A 26,887-nucleotide genomic window follows, 5' to 3' on the forward strand; every position below is an offset into this window, starting at 1 on the left:
TGACGTCGAAAAATCGGCTCTTTCGTTCCGCGTCTCGTTCGACGTTTCGTGAAATGCGCGCATAAAAGCGACGAAAAACGTTGTGGGAGATGCGAAGAGGCGATAGTTCGAGGAGAAGAATGTCTAAAATTATTAGCTTGTCCGAAAAGTTTCTTTCGCTTCGTAAAGCGATAATGGATGAACGACAATTTCTGTTTTATATTATTTTATTGAATTAGGTATGATACATTTCGTTCTATTTCTATTACTATGTTCGTGCATAATTCGATAAACTGATATATAACAAGAAACATTGTCCGTCTATTATTTCCTTATAGAACGGAAGAAACTTTTCAGACAACCTGATAATAATACCGATAAGCGTTGCTATAATTTTCGAATTTTCTAAATACTAAGCGCAGATCAGCCAAAGTTGATGATATTGTGAGTTCGATGAAAACAACGTTCGGACGTTTATCTTATCGACGAAACTCGTCGATTATGTCGTAGCTGTATAAATTTTCGGCCAACTGAAAATCGTTAACAGCGAAGAACGAAAGCAGGGACTTAGCAGACGTGGCGTATCCAGAGAATGCAAGATACAAAGAATGGAATTTCGCGAGGAGACGCTCGTGGTAGCGCATTCTTTCGCACCGACGCGTTTCTTTCTTTCTCCTATCGTGAATCGATTCACGAGCGTCGATAGCCCTCCGCGACTCGTTCGCCGTTTTGTTCTTTCGACATTTGCATCCTGGTTGCCGCGAATATACGCGGCGAGATATCGCCGAGCTGTCACTCGAACCAGGATAACATCGGGAATTGCGAATCGCGCCGATTGAAAAAGGGGAATGCGCTTCGGGGACTCCCCGCCGTGCAAAATTCTACCACGAACCTTGTTAAAATCCTGTTCTCTATATATCGTACGATGGAAGAATTCGTGGAAGATGGTTCGTTGTTTCGTGGAGCTGAATGGTAGCGTCCGAACGGACATCGAAGAAATTTTACGTTCCAAGTAGGAAGAAAATGGTGGCTTAACACTTTGACTGCCACGCCGAAATCACATGTTTCGCTCAGGATGCCACAGTGTTTTAACACTAGAACTACGGATAATTAACACGAAGGTATTTTTACCAAAACCAGTGAAAATGAAAAATATGTAATGATAGAATATTTTTATATTTATCGATTTATTACTTTCTTACAGAGGCAATTCCATGTTAAGTAGTAGATTTTTGGTATTATTAATCCATCTGGGATCCCTAAGCGAGGGTTGACACATTTATAAAATGAGCAGAGTCAGTCATTTCGACCGATGTGGTATTTCTAATGTTAGCATCTAGCGATCCAGCGATCGACTCGGAATTTTTCTGATAACTGATATCATCATATCGAATGATACACGGTAAAAATTTTCAAAACGTGTGGGAAGTTGTAGAAAACGAGGAAACTGGTTAATTGGGCTTCGATAAACAGATTGCAGGATCCTTTTACATTTTGACTGGTATTGGTATAAGTAGCCTTGATACAAAATTATTTTGAGTTTGAATACATAAAAAACAAAATAAAATTCATTATATTATTCTTTTAGTTATCGTTGCGCAAGTCATTACATCGTTGTGGACAAAAATATAACACGAAGTAGGAATTTTAAAATAAAATTGTAAACCCGATCGATTTGACTGGTGTGGTAGTTCTAGTGTTAACACAGTGCACCGTTAGATGCAAGATTTGTTCTCATTTTCTCATTCTAGTAAAAATGTTTAATTGTTCAATGGGGCACTTTTTATTTCAAAATATCTTCTATTTATCGGTTATATTCAAAATGTCCCAATTTTCATTCAATTTTTACAATCGTAAGTTCAAGAGCTCGGGTCACCAATGACCCCGTGGCGTCACAGGAGAAACCGTGATCGGTTATATATGACCATAGTCAAAGTGTCGAAGTGTTAAGTGGCGTAGCTTGGTAAAAGATTGACACACAGTTAGGAGAGAAGCGAGTTTCTCAGTGAGAAAATTCATCGTCGAACGTTACGTAAGTAAAATAAAAATAATCGTAATCTGCATATATTTGTCTGGGTCAAATTAACAATTTATTCTCGTCTAAACCATCTAGTAGACGACTCTCCAGCGTCAACAGATCGATAAGCTGTGTGTACCTAATCTCGTTGACCATATTCTGATGAAAGCTACGATCATATCGATTCGCATAGAAAAACAGGGACAGAAGCAAATAATTAATTAAAAGCGTTGCGTTTATCATATCCATATAGCGATGTTTCCACGCGAAATATAGCGAAAAGGTACCATACGTAGATCCAGCGATAATTATGCCCAGCAGCAGGAATTTACAATTTCTTGATACATAAATTTCCATAATTTCATCAAACGATCATCGATGGAGTCTCACCGTCTCCCATAGAAATAATATATTCGTATCTTCTCGGCCGGCAAGCGAGTTTAAGGAGCAGCCCCGTACATCTGGGCAGCGTGGAATTCCGCGAAACTACTCCAACAACACAGAAGATAAATATTTTCTGCGCGCTTAATACCACGCATTACGGGGCCAGCATGGTCGCTCCTCCCGACTTAACTACGTGTCTGTTGCTCATTAAACGATCCCATCGATACCAACCACGATTATCGGCGCGATAATAATCAATCGAAAATGTTTGGCCGCGCGCCGCGGATTAATCGTTTTCCAATCGCTTCTACTTAGGGCAGATCGTAATACGTCAAACGCTAAGTCGCTTATAGTAACCGTAATGCTATTTCTCTTCGAGATATCGCTCGAATTTCACTTCGGTCAAACGCGGTACGGATAAGACAAGCTTAATTCTTTATTCGACATTTTATGAAATCTAACAATGCACGAAGTATGGAGTAACGAAGAGATCTCGCGCGAAGTTTATTTAATCGAGCGCTAAGTAGAATTTCGTTGAAATAAACGACGTTCGCGAACTCCCGGCCATACATCAAGAAACGTGCAAAACGTAAATTAAAAGTCAGAGAAAAGCGACGATGTTATAAATAGCATTTTTGAAATTTATCTCGGAATCTATCGTTATTTAGGTGATCTTCTTGCAATAAGTAAGTTTACGACGAAGGATAATATAGTCGAAGAATCTGGTTTCTGAGCGGTTCAAATCAGAAATGAAAATAACGTAGACGCGATTCTGTCTCAGTAGCAAAGTACGCGATTACGTTGTTAAACGCATCACTTTACCGCGCCACGTCTCTCTGACGGTATTATAAATATCATTTAAGAAGGCTTGTGTGGTGTTTCGTGGCCGATCGTGGCAAGATTCGGGGATCAATAAGAGGCCATCATTAAGACGTAAAATATACACGCCTACCGTGATTTTCTTGTCGTTGGTTTCGCGAAGCGGCTCTGGTACCATCCGCGAAATTGCTGCCTTGTAAAAATGTCGAAATCGCCGTGCCCGGTCGGCGAGAACGCGGCTCTTTAACGCGAAACCAGAATAAACGCGATACGATATCGGTAATGACAGCCATTAAACGGTTTACGACTTAATGACGGCGTCGATATCGATCCTATCATACTCTGACCTTTGATGACAGCAGCGTGTATCGTCGTGGCCGACGAGATAATCATCGATCAAGAGTTTCGTGCTACGTTCGCACCTGCGAACAGTCACCAGCAACATGCTGCATTCGATTTGCATACGATATTAACGAGACTTTCGGTAGCCGAATGTCGATCCAACGTTCGCAGATGCGTTTTTCTTCCTTCGATAATTACTGCCGTCGTGCTCAATGACAGAAATCACTTACGTACCTTTCCAAGCCAGCGAACAGCGGGTAATTTGTGCAAAACGTCAACGAGTTTCTTAATACCGGCGGTGTAACTATTTCCTGCTTTAAATTCTACCCCAATCAAGTACAATAATTGCGAGGAATCTATCCTATCGCAATTAACGGTACGCAAGATTTACGACGCAGAAGTGAAACGAACATGCCATAAACTGTCAGTTTCTGACAAAAAAGTTGCCATAGTGAATCCCTTGCCGCAAGAATATCTTTGGAAATGAAGTATTGCGTCGTCCCAAAAGTATCTTTCTTCCGCAAACGTGTCTTTTACAACAGCGCACTTTCGTGAAAGCAAGTCTGTGAAATGTCGCGATGTTTATCTCAACAGAACAAAATGGAGCATACGTAATTCGACGAAATAATATAAAACAAAAAACATTGTGCGTCTATTATTTCTTCGTAAAACGAAAGACACTTTTTGAACAACCTTTTCGGATAGTTGATCCAACAGCAAAAATTGCACTCACGAAAGAACCGAGTCAGATTCCCATACGCGACGTATCGTTTGGCATCCTGCAACACATTGGCGAGCAGTACGCAAACAAAACTGAACGGTATTATAACGAAATTAGAATATAAACTAGCACAGTTTCTTATACTTCCTTTCTATAAACTTTCAGATTGAACGATCGTCGTTGTTCCTTGATACCCGACGCGATAACTATGACCCCGAAATAATGCCACGTTCGTCGACGATATTCCACGATACGTACATTGTGTTCCTCTTGTACGCAATTTCGCCGTAAATTTATCTGCCCGAGTAGGTACACTCGCGATCCCAAGAATTCGCGATGTTCCTCCGCAGAAAACAGAAATCTCTGGATCGTCGCCATTTCCCAATTTACTTTCGCCGATTTACAACGGAGCCGCTTTCGCGATATACCATATCCTCTCGGCTGTAATCGCATCTATCAAGCGACATGGACACGGTACAGCCGTGGATTTATTATCCATGGCGAGTGTCGCGTTCTCGTTAACCACGGTAAAGGGGGACACGTTCCGCCGGGGCGTTACGAAACTGCCGTGGCAAAACGATAAAAATCCACGCCCCGAGGGATCGACTTCGAGAAAGTGATAAAAGACCGCTGCCAATGCGTAGCAGCAAAAATCTCCGTAAATTGTTTCTTCTAAAGAAAGAAGAAAGAAAAAGAAAAAACGCGAAATTATCGCGATCCTCCGTGTCGCTCTTCCCGGTAGCGATTTCTCCGCGCCGGCTTTTTCCTCTCGTTTTTCTGCTCGTGGACCGGGTGCTGTGCGCCCAAAGGCTCGCCCAACCAACGAACGCGTATCAACGCAAGAGTATACTGTACAATTCTTGGATTTTTTCGCCCAAAGGGCTGGTAAATCGCTAAAGAAACATACGTTTATGCGTTTCTGACGCGCGAAACGAGTTTTCCCCGTAAACGCATCTCCCCTTGCTTTCGATATGGTTCTCTTTGTATTTTGTATCTTCTTTTGAAATAGACGGAGATAATCGTGGTTTATATACGGTTTGGAGTTAGCCGTATGCTAACTCAGATTTTGTATAGCTCGACCCATTGCAACGATTCACAGCGGCGAATAAAACGAAGTTTAAAAGTCGAACGAAAAAGTCCGACAAAATATCGTAATTTTGGAAAATGGAAATATGCGTGTACATATAGCTACTTACGTTTATACTGTAATATACCGTAGGATAGGGGAAGGAACATTGCTTCTTGTCTAACCGCGCGTTAAAGTCACCGAAGTCGATGTACGGTAAAATTATTTAGAGAAGCAAATGGAAGGAAATTTTCGTAAACGAGTTCGTAGATTTCCAAGTAACGTAGTTTCACGGCCGCGATGCGACGATCTGTCGCCGTAGTAAAAACGCAATAGGAAAAGAGTATACGATGAAACAAAATTCTGACTCACCACGTTATCCTGTCGAGCAACGTCACCGCCGTGTTTCAGCAATAATTCCACTACCTCCAAATGGCCCTCGGTAGCAGTCCTCTGCAATGCCGTGACGCCAGTCTGAAAGAAAATGAAAATAAAAAATTATCAACGTTCAACAGATATGTTTTAACGAAGGTTTTTATTAATTTCAGATTTGATACACGCGAATGTCTTGTAGCGGAATTATAAGAATTCTAAAGCGTTCCAGTGACATTATAAGTTATGAAAGATTTATCAGCACATTTTCTTTCGCTTGCAACGTTTGCAAACGTTAATATATTATGTTTGCGTTTGAAATCTCGTATCCCTGGTGGAACGTGCCTAAACTCGAGATTCGTTTCATTCCAGTTTTCGCTGGCATCGAGCAACGTCGTTCGTTCCATGATACACTTTTACCAGGATGATTATGATGGATGGCATTCCATGTTTTGCCAACGTCCGCTAGAAAGTACATTAAAAATTCTCTGTATCAGAAATTCTTCTTGCCCTCTGATTTATTCCGCTATAAATATGAAACGACTTTAGAAGCGTCCGTATATCAAATAGATCCTTAACTCTCTATACCAGCGTATATCGTTTCTTCGGTTTATAAAGATATGGCCTTGTACGAGCGTTTAGTTTCCAGATGGAAGTCACAGACTGTAATACGATACCAACTATAAAGAATCTAAATTAACGTAAACTCAAATTTTTCTTTATTCTCTATCGAATAAAATTTCGGTATAAAAAGCACGTACAGCAACCAACGAACACGATCTTGTCGACGATCGATCTACTAATAGACGCGTAACCGAACTTCATTGCCTTACCAAGAAGAAGACGTAAAAAGGAGAGAAAGTAATAAAGTTCTTGACGTAAACGTTTCAATCTTGTTAAAAGCTAATAGAGACAAAAACTCGTTGTCCACGGAGTTTTCGTATAGTTATAAATTAAAAAATTCCACGGCCGAACGATCGTCTTATCTGGTAGTCGAAAAGGTCTGAACGATCGTACCTATACGATGGGACGAGGGAATGGCTTACTAAAAAGATAGAGAAATCCCTAAGTAGTTCACAGCCGAACTGTCTGCCTCTAAGAAACTGTCACGTATAAATTCTTAAAGGTGGTTGGGGCTCACGGCGTTTCACGTAACTTGGTACCGTTAGGTAGAAAATGGAAGAAAAAGTTACTTTGACGTGGGCGTCGAAAACGATATCTATGCTAAATACATTTAGAAAGGTGTGAATCGTTAAACCGATAATTGTTTGTCTTGGGGCAAACGATTATTTCAACGGAATTTTCCTTTTTATTTAGTCGAACCAGCTCTATACGTATAAACGTTATCCTTCGCAAAAGATGAACGAAAGGTAATCTTCGTACTTTGCCTTACAGAGGATCTATTTCGATACGTAAGAAAGCGCAGAAAGCTGATCAATAACTTGTTCTATTTTCTATACAAGTTTTATTGTAGTAGAGAAATTAAGATTTCAAAAAGTACGTATAAACGCCAACAGCAGAGAAAACGTGTTTCCTGCATCTGTTCCTCGAAACGCGTTAACCCTCTTATCGTACGATCGAATATCGCGATTAACTTATCGCACACGTGATGCACGATCGTTTCAGTACGCAATTACATCCTGGAAAAATTCGTAGATGCGAAATACGAGTACCTCCTGCTAGATTTCTCAACAGATACCGCGAACGTATTATCAAATCTATCGATGTGTCCATCGATGAATCCACATTATTCGCCGGTCAGTCGATTATAATAAAAGAGGTTGGATTCTCGTTAGGGTTCGCTGCCTCTGCGCGTTAATAATGGTTAAATTTAAACGTAAACTCGCACATAGATACCTATATGGTATGGTAAAAGCAACTCGGTGTTTTCCTTTTATCGAATAACATCGGCCTTCCGCGATACATCTCTTAATCTATTAGCTCGGGTCAAGACCTTTGACACATACATCCACGAATATTATTTTTAATCTTTTAATTTTATCTTCTATCCGTAGCTTGACTCGAACGCAAACGATATCTCTAAAGCGATTAACAAAATTAAACCAATTTTACACTTACTTTGCGATTACAACGATTACTGTCATTAGTAATTCGAAACATTAAAATTCTGAAATTGGAAAATTCGACTGTTCGACAGACTGTTTGAACATTGGAAAATGCAAAGTCCGAGACGCGAGATAAAGATCGATTAAAAAACGTTTAAACGTTTAAATTAGTCTTTAAACTGATGGAAACTCCAAAGACCTGTTCTCACGCGTGCTACTAATTTTCACCGCACTCGCCAAACGAAATACGTATCCTCTTCGAATGGAAATCAATAGGCTGAAATTGTCCGCTGAAAACCGTGTCCGGACGAGATCGCAAATGGACAAATGACCAACGTGGCCATTTGACGTGGCAAGATACTACCGTCCTACAATCAGGATGACAATTGCGACGAAGACATATCAGGATCTTGCCAATAATTCCAACGCGGTAGGTACTCGACGCATCTTCCATAAATCATGAAGCTATCCCTCCGAGCGAAACTTCACCCCCTTCGCGGTGTGGCTGCAAGATTTTCAACGAGCGACTAGGGATCATCGACAAGTCCTACATGAAAATCTCCTACGGTTGTAAACGGGAAAGTTAGTTATTTTTCCCCCTTCTCATGCGGACGACGGACGCGTGCACTCATGAATCATTCAAATTGCTTGTGAGTGATGGAACTGCAGCTTGAGAGCTGTCGTCTTTCTTCAACGACCGAGAAAACTCGCGCCCTTTCCTTTTCTGTACAAAGAAACCAGCTTTCGCGCCATTCCTTAATTTTAACAGGCTCGTGCATGAAATACGATCGTTCTTCCATTCCAGACGAGTTTGTTCGCTTATTTATCGTAGCAGCTTGTTATCTAATTTTTGTTATCCGATACTATATGATCGACGGTTCGATCGTAATTTTAATTCAATTTATAGGGTAGCTAGGAATATATTATAATACCTCGAGGATCAGGTTTATCGCTTTCGAGTTTCGTTAATGTTAATACGAAACCAGGTGATGGATTTTATTTACTTAAAAGTCAACGTTTACTAAAACAAGCGAATGGAAGTTTTGCTTTTATATCTTTATGCGCGCTTTTACGAGCATTTAATTGCAGAGACTATTTTAGAAACTTGAGAAGTTGAGAAACGTAGAACGAAGACTTTCTAACTTTTCTCTTTTTAATTTCAGCGTCCAAAGATTAGTCGTGTCTCGATGTTCGCAGTAGTTTTATGGAGTCGGAAAGAGCGATGAATTTCAACGAACCAATGGAAAACGAACTAACGTCTTAGGAATTGCTAGAATTAACAATTTTCAGGTTGGAAAATTGAAAAATTTGAAGGGTTGGCAATTTTTCAAGAACGTGATAGTCGAGCCTCTGGTACCTTTTTCAGGCAATTCTTTTCCACTTTTTACGGCAGGTAGTCTCTTTAACAGAAAGAAACCAAAATAATTTCGCGAGGACGTCGATTTCACGGCACGTTAAAGCGAGTAACAGCCTAACAAGGTGCGATCGTCGAATGAAAACCGTGTTAATGCATCTGCTGAAACACTTATAGCGACCCTTTACTTTCCGCGAGACAAACGGAACTAACAATCCTGTCTTAATTACCTGACTACGTTCTCTCTGAAACTGCCAAGTTTTTCGTAACGTCGTTGTTTACTGTTAACAGAAACTTGTGCTTTCTGGCTGCCTTGTCTACCAAGAACAATGTATTCCGTACACAACCAAAATGCAGTTAATCATAGTTTTTCTCATGTATGTAGGAATCTTGCAAACATTTAATGTACATTTCTTATCTCATCAAGCATTTGAAATACGAACGCGTCTCGTTTGACTGGCTAAATTGAAAACAAACAAGGGAACTTATTCCTAGACTGTTATGGCTAATTGAAGAAGAATTACTATAATTGCAAGTAATATTATTATATTGTAAAGAATTTATCGTGAGAAGGGAAACCGCGATGCTAGTGAGAAATCGGTTGCAAATTATTCTTTGTTCGACTTTGTTCGAAGATTCTTAACGAACGTACAGGCAACGTAAAGACAAATTTCATAGTAAAAAATTTAAATTAAAGACCTTCGTTTTTTACACGGATGTAACGTTTCAAAAATCATCGTTCACCTGCAGGAAATACACGAACCGTATATTCGATAATGATACGCTACACCTTGTCCCTCTCCTTTTACCGGAAGTGCTCGTGGTCTCCTCGTGTCAGCTGTACTTCGTTCAACATATAATCCAGGGATTAGATTAACCACAGTGCGCGTCGGCCATTCCTGTTAATCGCTAATTAAGTTACTTAACGACGAAGAACTATTACCGATCGAATAATCTTTAAGTACCTAACACTACGTACGCGGATGAAGAATGTGCTCGTTTTTTACGCATCGAACAACATTTACAAGGCTAAGTAAATTATTGGGTCGGTAAAGCAGGAGACATAATTAAGCGATACGCATCGAGCGTGTTAATTTTAATCAGCCAGATTAGTCTCGTATGACGACCGTAAAATTGATGTCAGCGATGCTTCGACTTCTTCAAGCTTGTGTAACAGTTCTTACGATGATAGTTATTTCATTATAGGGATTTGTTTTATAATAGATGAATTTGCTAATGTTGAAAAATAAAAGATACGAGCTGGATGATAGAGTACAAGCGTGATCTGTTTAATCTTGTAACAAGGGCGTAACTCGATTCGTTATTATCGTAATCTTGTTGTAACTTCGTATTATTAGCTTCTCCTTCCTTGTATTCGTAGCTCCATAGTTCGCTTAAATTTCTGCTTTCGTGCCCGAAAATTAGCACTACAATTAACTTACAATTTTCTAAATTTCATTTGAATTTTCATCAACTTAATATTTCAACAAATATAGATATCGTTAGACTTCAAACATTCAGCGAAAATTCATGAAATTGACGAGATTATTAGACGAATGCTTCGGAAATCGAAATGAAACTACGTTTGATGAGAAATTCTGTCCCTGCGAACGATCTTGGAAGATTATAGGCGCAAGGGAAGATGCAAAAACCGTAACGAAGATTTTTTGGACCGTTGCATGAATTTTGCGCACGCACTGCGCAGAGGCCCGATACGAGGCACGCTGGTATGCAATGTAACACGCCCTTTAGTCGGCCAAACCGGCCCATGATCCCGTAATCCATGTTTGAAAGCCGCCGTTCTCCTGCGTGTTTATAATACTTTAATCGCTATTGACAAGCAGAACGAAACTCGCAGCGCTTCCACCGATAATTAACATTGCACGTTGTTCTATCCATGAATGATTAAAGGTTGTTCGATGTTCGAGGAAGCGTATAAATCCTGCAGGCCCGAAAAACGACCAACAACTGCTCGTAACGATGCCAAACCCAATGACAATATTTATTACCTGACGTTTCTGAGAATCGCGGAACAACGAAAAATAAAACAATCAACGTATATAAGATGCGTCGATGGTTTTTGTCAAAAGGAAGTTTTACAAAATCGCATAATAAATTACTCAGCAGATATGTACATAAATTACGCGTGTATCGAGTAAACGGAGTTACGTTTCATTTATCTACGATAACTGCTAGGATGCGAGTAAACTACAAGAATCGGTAACAAGCGGAGGAAACGCGTGTTATGGAACTCGGAGAAATTGCGCAACGGAATCTCTAAATGACCAGCGTTGCATACGAAAAAGTCCAAAGCTGTGCTGAACGAATTCGCAGCGGTACATATACGGTTCAGCGGATCAAGAACTGGAAAACATACGTAGCGTAAGATTGCGCTAACGTACAAATAAAGATCGTTTAAAAAATCTTAAGCGAGGATGTACGTATATAGCGCTTCCTGCTTCAATCTTTGCAACGTGACATTTTGCTGTTAAAACTGGGTACCATAGATTCGCATAGACAAGCTAACAGGTTGGAAGATGTACGTCAGAGAAGAGTGCCTTCTGTACAAAGCGCAGATAAATCAGAAAGAGAGCGGATGCATGGCAGGGAGCCGCGGAAACACTTGTTCGGTCGAAACGACCGCGAACAGAGACAATGGTCCGGCTTTCACCGGGGCAATCGTGCCGGTGTATCGCTATGGTAGCCCTTCGTGGTCGCGTTATGGCCACCCGTCGTTAGTTAACGCCATAAATGGGAACGGGCAGCGGCTATGCGAAAGTTCATGATGTACGTTGTTACGTCAATTACGCGCTTTAGTCCGTAGAACGGGCTCCGGGCTTCCATCACGTAACATTGAAACGCGCCCGGACGTTTCGACGTCTTTTACGCCGCAAGAGGTACACCGAGGAATCTAAATTAACTCGGCCATTCAGCCCGCTTTACTCAGGCCCTCGTCTCCACAACGCTTAATATACTTTAGTCTACCGTCCATTGTCAGTTACGTCCGCGTTCATTTTTCTTCTATTTTTCCCCGTTTAGACGCTGGCTTGTGGTTTGGAATGCTTAAATCTTAGAAATTCGACTTAAGCTTAGAAGCTCGCAATATCGTAATTGAAACTTGAATTCTTCAAGTGGAATATTTCATAGGATACTTTATAACATCTAATGAAACTTTTAAACTACAAACACATCGAACTAATATTAACGTAATATACCGTCGAAGAAAATAAAAGGCAGAACGTTGAAGTAAATTCTCGAAAATATTCATCGGTTGCGTATGTGAAGATCTTCGGGACGATAATCCTTGGTAATTTTTTGCTAACGAAAGTGGTTGTTGGTTGTTGTATATCCGGGAACTTTTAGGTAACGGGTGTCTATGAAATAAATATGTTGCACGTTGCGTGTACCACGTTCACAGAAATACGTTCTCCCACGAACGATCGACGAGTATCCGGAGGAGTGTTTAATGTATTCACCCCTCTTTTCTAGAAGAGTCAGCAGAGGCATGCTAATTGCCTTTTGGACAATAGTGGGATACCATGTTGGTATGCGATTCTCTGGGCACGTTCCACCTTACATCAAGAATAATTTCGTTCGATTTCAGCTGTCTGCCATCGCCACGTCTGCTCATCTTTTTATTATTACCGTTTAATTTTCCACAGAAATATTTTTATCTCGTAAGATACGCAAATGTAATTAGCAATAAGCTTTTTTACTATTCAAAGTTTATTAAAGTCGTGCATTAAACGGTATCGCGTATTAAATGGCGGAGCACATAAACGAATTATGAATCATCTAGAGCGAAGACACCGAAATATTCGAAATTTCACCATGACGCAATGTCGCGTTGCACAACGCGATCAATGAAACGGTATTACCATTTAACTGGAGCTCTGTATGGAACAGCGAGCAAGTAGGCCTTGCGCCGTGGAAAATTCAACGAATATTTAAAAAAGAATAATCGGCGAGTAAATAGAGAAGGAACCCGCTCTCACTTTTGTCTCTCACTATCTAAAACTCTCACAGTGATACGTTTAAACGAGTCTTTATCTTCAGGTATAATTTTTGTAAAATAGCACTACCAAACCTTTATTCGTAAAAGGTAACAGTAGCTATGAAACCTTAACACCCGTCTGCACGATGGAACAGCATGAAGCATGAAACACGTTGCAATGGGCAATGAGGAGCCATACGAAGCGAAATTCGAAGGACACGCTGGCATTTGTTCGAATGAAACCGGCCTCGGCTTTTATCGTCCAAATAAAGCCAAGTTCCCAAGAGCCGCTACGCCATCGTCAAGCTTCGCATGTGAAACAGAGAGAGAGAGAGAGAGAGAGAGAGAAAGAGAGAGAAAGAGAGAGAGAGAGAGGAAGAGAGTCACAACGACAACGCTACATTTGTCTAACTAACAAGCTACACCGCGAGGCGGGAACTGTTAAATCATCCTCTGTATCAGCGTATTTACCGAAGGATAAAACGTCCGAGTCTTTTGAATTTATTGCACGGCCTTGATTTATCTCGCTTGCATCCATGAAGATGAAGAAAAAGAACGAGGAGATGAAGAAGAGGATGAAGAAGAAGACGGCGACGACGAATAAAAAGGAAACGAAGAAGAAGAGGATCCTCTATGTTTCACGTGGATCGGCAACGAAAAGAAATCGCGCCGAGCCGTGGGGCCTCCATGTTTATCGTCGATCAAAACCTTCGCTGTTATCTTCCCTTTATGCAAAATTGTTTTTCCACGATTGTATTTCCGAAGGTACGGTCGCCCCGAGCATCGAACAGTCTCGAATACTCGGTTCGATAATTGCCGCGTGTCTACCGCCTCATCGTCGGTTTCATTAAGCCTGTTCGGCCTCGAACCGAGTGGAGCGTGATGGCGTTTGGGTAGAGAATTTATGGTGAAGCACGGAAAGCCCTATCTCACACGTTCCAGTTCCCTTTTCCATGTGTCTGCGTGTGTCTATGTATGTACGTATGTAATAACAAGAGGAACAATGGGGCCTCCCTGTAGATAAAATAGGTCTCTGCTCTTCCTTTGATTTTTCATTTTTGCGATTTTTATTTCGGACGTTGAGAGTATTGTGCACAGCGTCGAACGAATGGGAATCGGACGTTGGGGTCTAGGGTGAGATTTAGTGGTGAATTTTACAGTAGTTGCGTGTTTGCTATTTTTTCTGCTTCCTTTCTGTTTTTCTTTTAGATTGGCGATTCTTTTCAACATTATATCGCTCAAAGAAGTACCGGTAGAAGTTCTAAGGTAGAGCATATTGTTATAATTGGAAGATATTACTGAATTTTTTTCGTAATAAAGTTTGCTACTTTGTTATTTTTAAAACGATCAATTCAGCGAAAAATGATAAAAATCGAGTAAAATGTTGAACTATGCTTCTAGAAATCTTATCGAGATATTTTACCTCTTACAAATACATATTGAAAATACATATACTATGTTAGCTAAAATTTAAGAAATAAAGACAGTTAAAGAAATAAATTCGAGTATAAAATTAAATATATATTTATGTCTCTTAATCATACTTTTTGTTAGCACGCGAACATCGTATTACATCTAAAAAGGTAAAATGACTTAATTATATCGCTCAGTAGGCATATTATATAATTAGTATAAATTTCGTATTTTATTAATTCTATGGTAGTAGTGGATCTCGAAAATCAATGTAAGGTATGTAATATGTAAAATCAAACTTTATTTATAGGTTTTTAATGAAATTCAAAGTCGGATAGGACAAAGGTTTTCGTGAACGGGGTAACCACCCCTAGATGACCGTGTGGCCTAACGGATAAGGCGTCGGACTTCGGATCCGAAGATTGCAGGTTCGAATCCTGTCACGGTCGAGGTCACTTTTTATTTTTTTTTCCACAGAAAAATATTCTTATCACATCGTACGAAACATTCGAATAAACTAAGATCGTCAAAATTTTATTTACACGAAGTATTCTTCTTCTTCTTACGCCTCTGTCTTTAATTATTTATTTTATTTAATGAATATTTCTAAACGCAATACGAATCGTAAATTTCCGTTAATTATCCATAAATTAATATCTATTTATTCGTCAATTTTTCTTACGCTTTAATCGATACCAAATTCTTTCAAGAGACTCGTAGACTGTTTGCGATAGTATTTTTCTGTGCATGTTATTTCATTATAACGAACGAGGTTGATAGTCACCTTATCTAATAAAATAGACTTTGTTTGGGTCTACTAATCTCCGTTACAACGAAATAGGTTGTAGGTGATAAGAGAAGCGTTTCCGTCCGGTCTTTCAGAAGCTTTATCGTCACTGATGTAATTGACATCATACAATCATTGTAATTATAAAAGAAAACGTGAAATTATGGAAAAATTGCTAATCTCCATTTATTTTATCCCTGATCTTCATGATTATTACATTATGTACACCCTTGAGCTACGAATTAAAACATCCACGTATTCTCCGATCTTCCGCTGAAAAGATAACAATCATCGAAAAACTTCACGCAAACGACAATCACCTTCAAATCAGCAGGTTTTTAAAATCCTTGCATTATCCCGTTAGTCGCAGAATCAATTTAAGTTTTACCTTATTCCCTGCCTCGATACGGTTTTACCGTTTAAAAGAACGTATCGTATTTTATGTAGCGACGAACGCAAAATATCATTTCGTGAAAAATAGCAGTGGACCTATCGTTCGAATAGAGTCATCTGTAAAAGTAAGCAAGCAATTGCGGAATTTTTCTAACGTTCGACAATAACGCTATGTACGATCGCCGAGAACGACAAAGCGAGGCAATTACCACGCGTAATTACGTTTGTTACACGTGGAAACGGGACTGGCGTTAGGTAGCGGGTCGTGCACGGCAAAGGTTGCAGCGAACACTCTATAACTCACTGTGCTTACATAGCCGGTATCGACCTACGATAGCGTCGTCGGTTAATTTGTTGCTTTCACGACTGGCCACGCTCGCCGGCTGGCGAGAAAATAAAATTATTCGCGTTAGGTAGGCGGTTCGATGCACGTGCATGACGAAGGAAGATATATAGACAAAGGGAAGAAAGAGAACGAAACCGGTGATGTCGATGTTGTAGAAAAAAGTGCATGAACGAATAAACGAAACGGAAAGGCAGGAAACTCGAAAGTGAACTAAATTCGCGTACCAGTTATCGTATTACCTGAAGGTTAATATGAAAACGTTTATCTGGCAAATGGTTTGAATGGCAGGTGGCTGATGTATATTTTCTCTCATTTTAAAGTATTTAACGTTTAATCGGCTGATCTATTCGCGGAGTTAAATCATTCAACGTCGAAGAATCACCGGCGTACAGATCGCCTCGTGTTGCCTCGTGTCTGTTGGGTTAGTAAGATCGTACTGGAAGACCACGATTACGAATTGATTTACTGTGTAAAAGGCTTTTGCTTTTCCTAGCCGCTTTCGTGTCGTAGATTAGAATGATCGGTTGTCGCATCCATGACAGTCAATATATCAGCCTCCCCCCCAACGATTAATAACTTCGCCGTTAACAACATTATTATACACTATTTCTATACCTTCAGAGAAGCTCTTTTATTACTCTTCCAAACAAACACATATTACGATTCTAAGGTGTTCGAACATTATCTACATGATTAGACGCTCGTTTTATTACCCTGTCAGTGATCGTTTCTCCCCAGAATCACGTATAAATAAAATTCATTATATCGCAATATCGAAACTTTTTGATAATATTTTCCGACCTCATGTATTGATTTATTGTTGAGGCTATTAGATGTATGAACAGAGGAACGCGTGTATAAATTGTAAAGTAGAAAATATATTTTAATACAGAAGCGTAAGTACAAGTAGGAATATAATTTGAGCTGGTAGCACGCTAGCAGTGTTATCCTATGATTGAAAGCCCCGAAGCCATCGTCGCCTGTCTACTGTTTATGGTCTGCCTTCGTCCCAGTTCATTGTCTATACGCTGTCGATGGCTTCGGTGCTTGAGAAAACTAAAAAGACAAGATGTAGAGTGTTCCTAGAAGTGGTGACCACTTTAACGTTTATGTATATTGTGACGTATTCGAGGCGTTTTGAAGACACAAAATCGAATTTAATTGCAAAGTTAGACTTCGTTCGACTTAGGTCCACTAACACCGTTTGCGGTTTCGAGCTTGTACCATAAGAGAAGCGGATAGGGGAGGGGTTTTTTTTTTTTTTTTTTTTTAGTGGCGTACCACCTGCCGAGTCCCACGTGACTCTGTGACACGGGTCACTGGATATGCGTAATTACATTTTCCCCTCGTCGCAAAAAAAGGTCCACTAACGCCAAACCACCTGGTCTCATCTCCGCGCGATACCTGCGCCTTCGGTAATGTATCTGTTAAGAATTGTGGATCTTTGGTGCCGAAATAATGTTGAAGGAACATTGAATATACATTGGGGTGTAATATTAAAATAATAATATATTTATTACAAGAAGGATTTCTCACATATTCTTCGATTCACACTTGCACGCGTCTCCGCACTTTCTCTACACTCGACTGCTAACCGACACTTCCAGATACTTCTAATCCACTGCCGATCGTCTTTTGTCCTAAGGCCTGGACGCTTACACACATGTATCCACACACTAATACTCACATACTAGTAACTCTAATACGCATTTAACCCAGTCCAGCACGGAAAATTATACATATCTCAACAGTATCAAAATACGTATTATGCATTAAAAATAAAGTACATCTATAGCGAGTAACACATAGAAGACATATATATAATACGTAGAATGACACATACATATACACAAGCGAATAGCTTCACGTCGTAATTATCGCGCGACCAGATGACTCGGAGACGTAATCAAGACGCTTCGTCCATCATCAAGCATTTCCTCGTTGGAAGATGAGAGACGAAACGAGTCGCGGCGAGTCTCGCGAGTTTTTTCCGCCAACTCATCGTCTGCGAGTATCTCTTTGGCTCACTCCCACCCAGTGGTCCCATTTCCTCTTCAGATCACGTTCGAGCTTCTTCACCAGGTGAATATGGACTTCCTCGTTCGCGGCTGCACGCCTTCCAACAATTTTTTGATTTTCCGTAAATCGTCGCTGCCACTTTCTATCGCGAATCCAACGGTTCTACGATCTTTTCCAGTATTTCTTATCTTTCCCTTCTTCCCTTTCTTATCTTGACCCGTTGCGATATTCAGATACATCGGAGAGGGCAGTGCACGGTTTTATAGGAAACTAAGATCGATCAAGTCGTTCGACGGAAGGTTGAATATTAACGAGCTGCATCGAAGGATAGATAAATGAATGACGTAGAGAAACAAGATAAAATTGGAAACTATACGGCTATAAATCTTAGACATCGTAATTTCGATCGTGCATCACACGAGAATCGCACGAAATCGATAATTTATGGATCGTGGATCTTTCAATTTTATTATTAATTCGTAACTGAGAGGAAGCGCGTTACGTGAAAGAAAGTTCGTTCGTGGTTTAACGTACATATATAGCGCATAATCGTTTAAAGAAATAGTCGAACGCGCGATCCTATCTTGAAAGTTCGCCAGGTTTCTTAGCGGTTTTTACGGTGTTCTTCGATAACTGTAACGCGACCGTACGACGCCTGAAGAAACGTACGCAGGCACGTCGAGCTCTTAATAAATACGTTTCATCAGGAATGGTAAGAAGTGACAGGCATCGATAAAGAATCCCACAGGTTCTCACCGCCGTGCCGCCTCTGCGAAATATCTAGAAGCGAAGTCGATCCCTGTCGTCATCGTTATAGACGCGGAGATCTCGTCGATATCCTGGACAATGGGTCGACTCCTTCGATCAAAATTTCGCGGAAACTCCACGATCCCTAGAATCTCGTAATAAAATTCCAAAACTGTGAAGCGTAATTTAGAATGAAACGCGGATCACGTGTATTTAATTTCACTTAGAAAGTATCGGAAAGAGGTGAATTTATTGCAAACCCAATTATATTTGAATTGCAATAAAATTAATTCCGCGCGACTGGCTTTTCCACCACGCGTTTTCTCTTCTTTGCTTAATTCCTGATAATGGCAATTATTGCACACACGGAACCGTGGAGAAGCGTATTCGTTAACGGGTTCGCGGGTATCGGGGTTGTCAAAACAGGTTTAACGTCAACTCGTTCGTAAGATTTAACGAATGGATCGAGTGTTTTTTCACGCGGTTTCGTACAACAAGCTTGTAAGTGAAAGTGGGATGAAAGAAGCTAGTACAAGTTTCGAGAGATTTATGATAAAACCTCGTTAACTTAACGAGCAAATCATCGATTCAAGCTTAAGAAACTTGCGTGTCGCGTCTAAGACCAAGGTCGACACTTCCGCCGCTATGCCATTGCTGTTTCACCGAGTCATTGGCCGAGTTTCCCATTTCATTCCGAATAACTGTATCAACCTAGCGTTAGAGAACTTTTCTAGGTAAATACGTACAAACTTTGCGCGTCGTTTCTATGCTGATCCGCTTCGTAGAAAAAATCGCGCTTCTGTCACTTTTCAATCGAGCTTTTCAATCGCGCGTTTATCGTAGTTGCAAGGTAAAATCAACGATTCTGACGTATCCAAAACTAACGTCACCTGTTCCACTGTTATTTCGCTACTGTTCCTCGGAGTCATTGGCCGAGTTTCCCATCCGAGTAACTGTACAGTCAAGGAACGAACAAGGACGCGTATCGTTGCAACGAGGAACGCGCGAGAAGTGATGGAGCGCATCTACCGGATCATTTGCTCTAATGCAGCCGGGACGAGCAAATCCTCTCATTATCCCGATGAGGAACATTTAGTTGAACACTAGAGAACACCCATCCAGCCTGTCCTTCCTACAAATTACAATCATCTGGACAAATTACGCCCAGTTTCTGTCGTTTCTTTCGCCAATGTCTCTTTATTCGCGTGGCGAACGATTTTGTATGCAAAATGAGACATTTCGTGCCGTGAAAATATTCGCCTGCGGAAAATTCGTCGACCAACGAACACGAAATCTACGGAAACTACGGGTCTCGTCGATTTCCTTAGGCTCTTTTCCAATTACCGCGCTTTTTGTCGACTTAATGGAAGATTAATGGAGACGATGAATAATAACGCGATAGAAATAATAATAACAACGAGGAAACGAGACGCCTGCAGGCACTCTTCACTCAGATGGGTTTCTAATAGTTTTTTCGACCAACTATAATAATTGGTTGCGTTTCGCAATGCAAGATAACGAAACAGGTTACATTATATTTGGACGGATAAGTACAGGGTGCGCCGTTAGAATTCGGACAGAATTCAATTTGTAGTTCCCACCATATTAGAATTCAGATGTTTGTGCTGATTGACTCTGAAGTTAGTTAAATATGTCAATAAGTCTTCTATAACCTCAAAATGACAGAACTCGTTAAGCAAAACCCGGAATACGATAGAAGAGCGGCGATTATAGAAAGTCTTCGCGCCGGGTGGATGCCAAAGTGAATCGGAGGAACGACCGTTGGCTGGCCCACAATCTCGAAGATGTTCCTGTTGTGGGCAAAACCAAATTTCCAGCAAGTGTTCACGTTTTGAGCGTTGTCTCAAGTGAGGGCGACGTCATGCCTCCGCACTTCTTCCAAAAAGGCGAAAGAATCACAAAGGAGGTTTATTTGGAGGTCCTGAAGACAGTAATAAAGCCGTGGATGGAAATTACGGCTTCTGGAAGGCCGTATTTATTTCAACAAGATGGCGCACCTGCTCACACAAGTCATCTTGTTCAAAATTGGCTCTCTGACAATGTGGACATGTTTTGGTCGAAAGATTTCTGGCCTCCTAACAGTCCCGACCTAAACCCATTGGACTATTACGTGTGGGGCGTTATCGAGAGACAAACTAATAAATGCAGGCACCCCAACGTCAACTCCCTACGAGCTGCTATCGAGTCAGAATTCGCGACAATTAAACGCGACCAGTTGAAGTCAGCGTGCTCGCGCTTTAGAGCAAGAATAGAGCAGGTCATAGAGGCAGAGGGTGGTTACATAGAATAAAAGTTCTCAGCAAGGACCCTTTAAATGAGATATAACAACATTTTCATGTGTTTTTGTGTATTGACTTAAATAAACAACTTTCTGCACAAAACTTCTTTTGTCCGGATTCTAACGGCGCACCCTGTAAATGACGTGATATTTTGTAGTCGCCTTGGGAAGAAGATTTCATATTGTTTGTTGGTTAGGTAAATCAACGACGAGGATGTATTGGCAACTAAGTAATTGAGGATTTTGTCATTACCACCTGTTGAGGTTATTTGATGTAGGTGGATACAAAGAAGCGCGTGGATATATTGTAAAGTATCGTAAGTATATATATATTGTGAATATTGAAGTACAAAGTGTGGAATACAATGTGAGCTGGTCCAGATCCGTACGCTAGCAACGTTACCCTGAGACTAAAAAACCCAGAAGTCATCGTCGCACATGTACCGCTTATGGTCTGTCCTCGACGCATTCTTTCGTCTATGCGCTGTCGATGGCTTCGGAGCTTGAGAAAACTGAAGATCAGATGTAGAGTTTTCTTAGAAATGGCGACCATTTCAACACCACCTAATGATAAAACCCGCAATGACTTAGTTGCCAACCCAATAGAATTTCCTTGGTCGAAAGAAAAGAACGTTCGATATTTCCAATGGACGTTGAGCGCTATACGATTCGGTTCAACGAAACTCGACTCTCGGCTGTATCTTTTCTCGTAGGAATGCACGGTGTCCGAAGTTAGAAATAATAAATAGCAGGTATAGCCAGATGAAAAAGAGACGGAAAAAACAGTATGAATTACGTAAAACGAGTACGAGCCCAGTAAGAAACGACGAGCATAAAACGTGAGATATCTGTGCCGATGATATCAGCGGTAACTAGATGATGTACTTTTTTTTTAGAAAAGAGTGAATTTTCATAACCCGCGGTGTTAAATACCCGTGTGCAGTAATACTCTGTCGGCGAAAGATTAATAGCTGCTAATAAAATGCGTACCTGCAGCCTCGACTATCTCCGCTTCCTGCATTTCACCTGGTTGTCCCGTTTCGGTTTACGACCGAAAGGATCTACGAATTTGATCGCCGTCGATCACTCCACGACAATTTTGCACCGCGGTGTTACGATGGCCATTTAGCGGGACCCCTCTGTTCGATTAACGTGCCATTAGAGCACAGTCGTTAGTATAAAGTAAAAAAGACACGACTAAAACGTCCTACGCTCTAATTTACATCGATCTTCATCAGCGGAACACGCGGTAAACCATCGAGGTACGAACGTTTTTGGAAAACGCGATTATCGTGCTGCCGTGATGATGATCGAATCGTTTCATGGCAATTTCGATAAATTACCGGCGTACGTTTATAACGGAACGCGCGTTTCCTTTAATTTAAATTCCTCGAGAAGAAATGTAAGTTTCTCAAAGGGGCGAAGTAGATTCATGAAATATTATTCCGAACGAGCTGCTTTTTCTTTTCAATTCATCGTGGTTCTTGAGAAATACTTTTTCCTACCTAACAATGGCGATGTTTTTCCATTGATCGTTCGAAAACAACGAGACCGACTCCTCTTTATGATTTCGTTGAAATTAAAATCTAAACGAAGGTTAAGAAGCGATTAAACTATCTGTCCGATATTTTATAATAAAAAGATATAAATCTAATAAAATATAACAAAATATCGCAACTTAACGTGTCAAGGTCTCAAGAATTCGCCAATTCCTCGCACGTTATTGGCGTTTATATACTTGAAGAAAAAATAAGAGATACTTAAGAAATTGGAAGAATCAACGTGAAAAAGCAGGTATTGGAAACGTCGATGGACAACGTACGTGTTTCTAAAATTTCCATTAATTTGGTAGCGGCGAGAAATAGGCAAAATGGCGGTAGCTCGGAAAAGATGAAATTAAATTTCGCGCCGTTACACGTCATCCGCTACTTGGCCTAATGAGTTCCTGATGCAGCCGACATAAATCACTGTCCCCCTGGCGATTAATACCTCGGCTCTCTCTGCTCACCTTGCACGTGTGCACGTGTAAATAATAAGAAATTCGCAGGAAAGAGAAAAAGAAGCAGAAACGTCCAAGCAACTCGGCCTTTTTCCCTTTTCTTTTTTCAAATTCTCTTTCGCGCTTATATACATCGTATGCAACGTAATCTCGCAACGATTGCCGTTTCGCATCAATTAACGTACACGATTCCTCATTACGATCATCTTGATACATCTAATCAGAGCTTCAATCCATTACCGTGACGATCTAAAAGATCCTAACACTCTTGTAATTACTATTCTATTAGATGGCGGTTTCCGCAATCGTCTGGAATAGTAATTCATAATTCTTCGCGTGGATCAATTATACCTGGACGTCTGACACATCCTTCTCATTCGTTTATGCAAAAGTAGCTTATGCATATTTCTCGTCGCTCGTGTTGGTCGATTAAAGTTATTTGTTGCAACTGGTAGTTAAGAGATTAAGAAAATCATCCTACTCTAATAGCTTATTATTGTCTAACTGATAGCGAGTATTTATTAGTATCATTATTATTATTACGTTTTACGTACCGCATTCCATGTTTGCACGTCGTGTTGTCTCTTCTTTTTAGATGAATATCAACGTCGTATCGAGTACTTACAAGTACAGTCATTGACGACAGATTTCTAATCGGAAAAATTCTTCGGACATCGTTTAACCGTTTGTTTCTCATTGCACGGGGAACGTGTCGAGTATCCTTGCAGATTCTAGCGCCTAAAAGCATCCGTCTTCGAGAAAGCAGAGACTCGGGTTGAAAAGCGAACGTTGAAAATCGGCTCGGTGTTTTCAAAGTAATCTTTAATCCTGCCCTCGTATACGTAGCTCGCATAGATCTATCAGCCGAAAGAAAGAGCAATTCGCCCGAGGATTACCTTCCTGGAAAGATACCGGTACAAAATGTACCAAGTCGTGACTTCGGAGATGTTGTCTGAGAGATGCTGCAAGAGATCGGCACGAGTTCTTCTCGGAACTCATGATTTCGTTTCCGTGGGTCAACAGGTCGCGCTTATAATTGCTTATTAAAACCACCCAGCGTCCGGTTAACGAGGTCGATACCTAGAAATACTTTGTATTCCAGCTAACGTAGATTTACATCTGAACGAGGGATCTTTTGGATAGATGGAAGAATAACACTATGGAAGATCGAAAAATATTCTCGACATAAGTACAATAAGTAGGTCAACCCTCGCGAGTAGCAGGATAAAATAGAAAATTTATTGCAAGTATAATCGGAGGATCGATCGACGAAAGAAGTATTTTGTAAAAAGAAAAAAGAAGAAAGAGAATGCTACGAATCTACGTGGAACAGCGTACGAGTCGTGCAATTAAAAACACAAAATGATAAACATCTAAGTTATACAAATTGATATTAAGCAGCTACTTCCGAAATGCATAATCATTCACGAAAGATCGTTAATCGGACCCGTCGCGACGATCAGAAAAATCGACTGTCCACAGGAACCGGTGTTGATCGCAATTAAATTGAAAATTATTGATTTCACGAGCCACGGGGCGACCGTAAAACCTGGATTACAAGCAGATGCGAATATATTACGCGTATAAGCGAAACGGAGAGCTCCGGAGAAACTCTTACGATATTTACACCGCTATAACGAAAGTAACGCGAACGCTTGGGTCAAGGGTATTTATAAATTACAGAGAGATGAATAATTTTACGAGCTCGGCCCATCTAGCGTCCGACGCTTATTTACGTGCAAATTAACGGTCGTCCGGGGTGCATGCCGATGGCGCCACGGGAAAATAAAAAAAAAATCCAGAAGGAAGCAGGGATTTATCGCGCGACACGCGTATTTTTCACGAACCAATTTATGCTCGCAGGCTGTTCGTGTCGAAGAGTGCACGCGCGGCCTCGCGTGACGCCCGTGTGTTTTTGAAAACACGAGAATCCAAAGAAAGTGATGGATTTTTTTCCGTTTAGCGGCAAAATTAATACGTACTAAGCCTACAGTTTACGTTAAAAGGTTTATCCGATGTTTAACGCCGAGTATCGAGCGGAACTACGAAAGTAGGCAGATCTAACGAGGATTAAGAACGCTGTCGAGCGATGTATCAAATAAAGAGGGGTTATTCCTCGAGGATAATTTCTCAGCAAGACTTTCGTGAAATTGAACGATTGCTTAGAGTTTTTGCACCTCGCTACGGTAAAGCTGTTAATATAATCTTCTGTATGCGCCACGTGACTTGGGAATTACGTAGCCTCGTATCTATGTCCCTGCAATTTTATTTCACTCCTTACCGATTTATTGTACTTTATTAGTGTATCATTATCCATGCTGCAGTCAAACTATCTTTTTTTACAGCAATCAAGTCCTACATTCTAAATCGTAGTAAAAAGCCTCCTTATAAGCAAATAAAATTCCGGTAATAGTAGGGAACGTGGTAAGAACGTAGATTATGAAAGAGTAATTCGATGCAAGTTTGATAACAAAACGAATGGATCAATTTCTGTAATCGTGAGAACTGAGATTGCGATTATTCTTCTCAAGAAGAATTCGAGAAAACGTTAAGGGTCGAAGCTTCTGAATGGAAGGACGTTGCGAAAGTTATTGGTTCGCGGTTAAAAGTCGGTTTTTGTAAGAAAACAATTACTCGCGCCAGGATTCAGCCAGGGGCGTGTCGCGATACTAGGATCAAGGTGCAATTAAGGACGGTTATTACAAAAATAAAGCAACGATCGCGATATTTCACCCGAGCGTCGGCATCTAGACGAACCTTAATTAAGCTATACCATTTCACAGCGCGAGATCGCCGCGTTCCAGCGTAAACGATGCAATTTCATTACGCTAATGCCTGTATTTCACCATTGGATAAAGTACTAAGATCGAACCAAGTGGTTTCCGTGTACGAAACTCATTTCGTTCGACACGGCCGAACGCGAGAATCCACGAAAAAACATCCGATCCATGGTGGTTTTCTCACCCCGGCCAAGGTCTCGCTACAATCTTCTTATCTTCTACTCGTTGATGCGAGAACGTTTAATTATCCTCGCTCGAGTACTTAGTAAATTAATGTCGTTTATCTTATGGATACTTCTAATCGGCATAGCGCGTTCAAAACAGTCGTTAAATAGCCGATAACGAGCGGTTACGTTTTATTAAACGAACTTTGTTAGAACCGGTTGCTTATTAAAAGTCGCTTGCGTATTTCTCAACGAGGATTTATACCGAACATTTACACATAGCTATAGGTAATTATGCACACGAGCGTTCTACCATTTCGAATTTAAATGGCAAATTGCACAAAAAGATCGACATTAATCCATTAAAGAACAACGTCGCGTTAACGCGAGACATACCTCGTTCGTAGCTTTTTTTTCAAAACAATTTACCTTATCGAATTCTGTTTCGTGTAACGTCGTGATTTCCTGAAAATGTCACTTTTCCTACCGCGATTACGTCAAGCGACTCTAACGAACCAACGATATTGTAATCGTTGCCTGAGCCTACGATAATCGAATCCGATTAGCAAGGACGACGTAGGTAGCACAGCCATTTGTTAACGAAGACGTTCATACCTATGCTTATTTATCATTAGAATAACTCGAGGTATTCTTAACGCCTCTGATGTGTCTGGAGAACGCACGTGGTCGAGCGCCGAGTATTCTCGACGCATACACGATGCAACCACGCGATTCTTCTACGAGCTTTACTCGCATTTGCTGCTACAATAGGGACTAATTGGTCGAGCTGACCGCTTGAAACAGCGTGGCGAGTTAAGATGCCATT

General features: G+C 40.7%; 1 protein-coding gene and 1 non-coding gene across 4 annotated transcripts in view; one reads left to right on the forward strand and one right to left on the reverse strand.

Moving 5' to 3' along the window:
• Window positions 1-26,887, reverse strand: part of LOC132912228 (ankyrin repeat domain-containing protein 6) — a 137,718-nt gene that overhangs the window by 48,735 nt on the left and 62,096 nt on the right. For all 3 annotated transcript variants that reach the window (XM_060970721.1, XM_060969884.1, XM_060971583.1), the window contains one exon: window positions 5,701-5,802. In XM_060970721.1, the coding sequence (XP_060826704.1) occupies window positions 5,701-5,802 (102 nt within the window). The remainder of the gene's footprint in view (window positions 1-5,700; window positions 5,803-26,887) is intronic.
• Window positions 14,904-14,976, forward strand: Trnar-ucg (transfer RNA arginine (anticodon UCG)). Its single transcript has one exon. It is a non-coding gene; the product is annotated as a tRNA-Arg (tRNA).

Source organism: Bombus pascuorum, chromosome 1 (genome assembly GCF_905332965.1).
Source record: "Bombus pascuorum chromosome 1, iyBomPasc1.1, whole genome shotgun sequence".
Lineage (NCBI taxonomy): Eukaryota > Metazoa > Arthropoda > Insecta > Hymenoptera > Apidae > Bombus > Bombus pascuorum.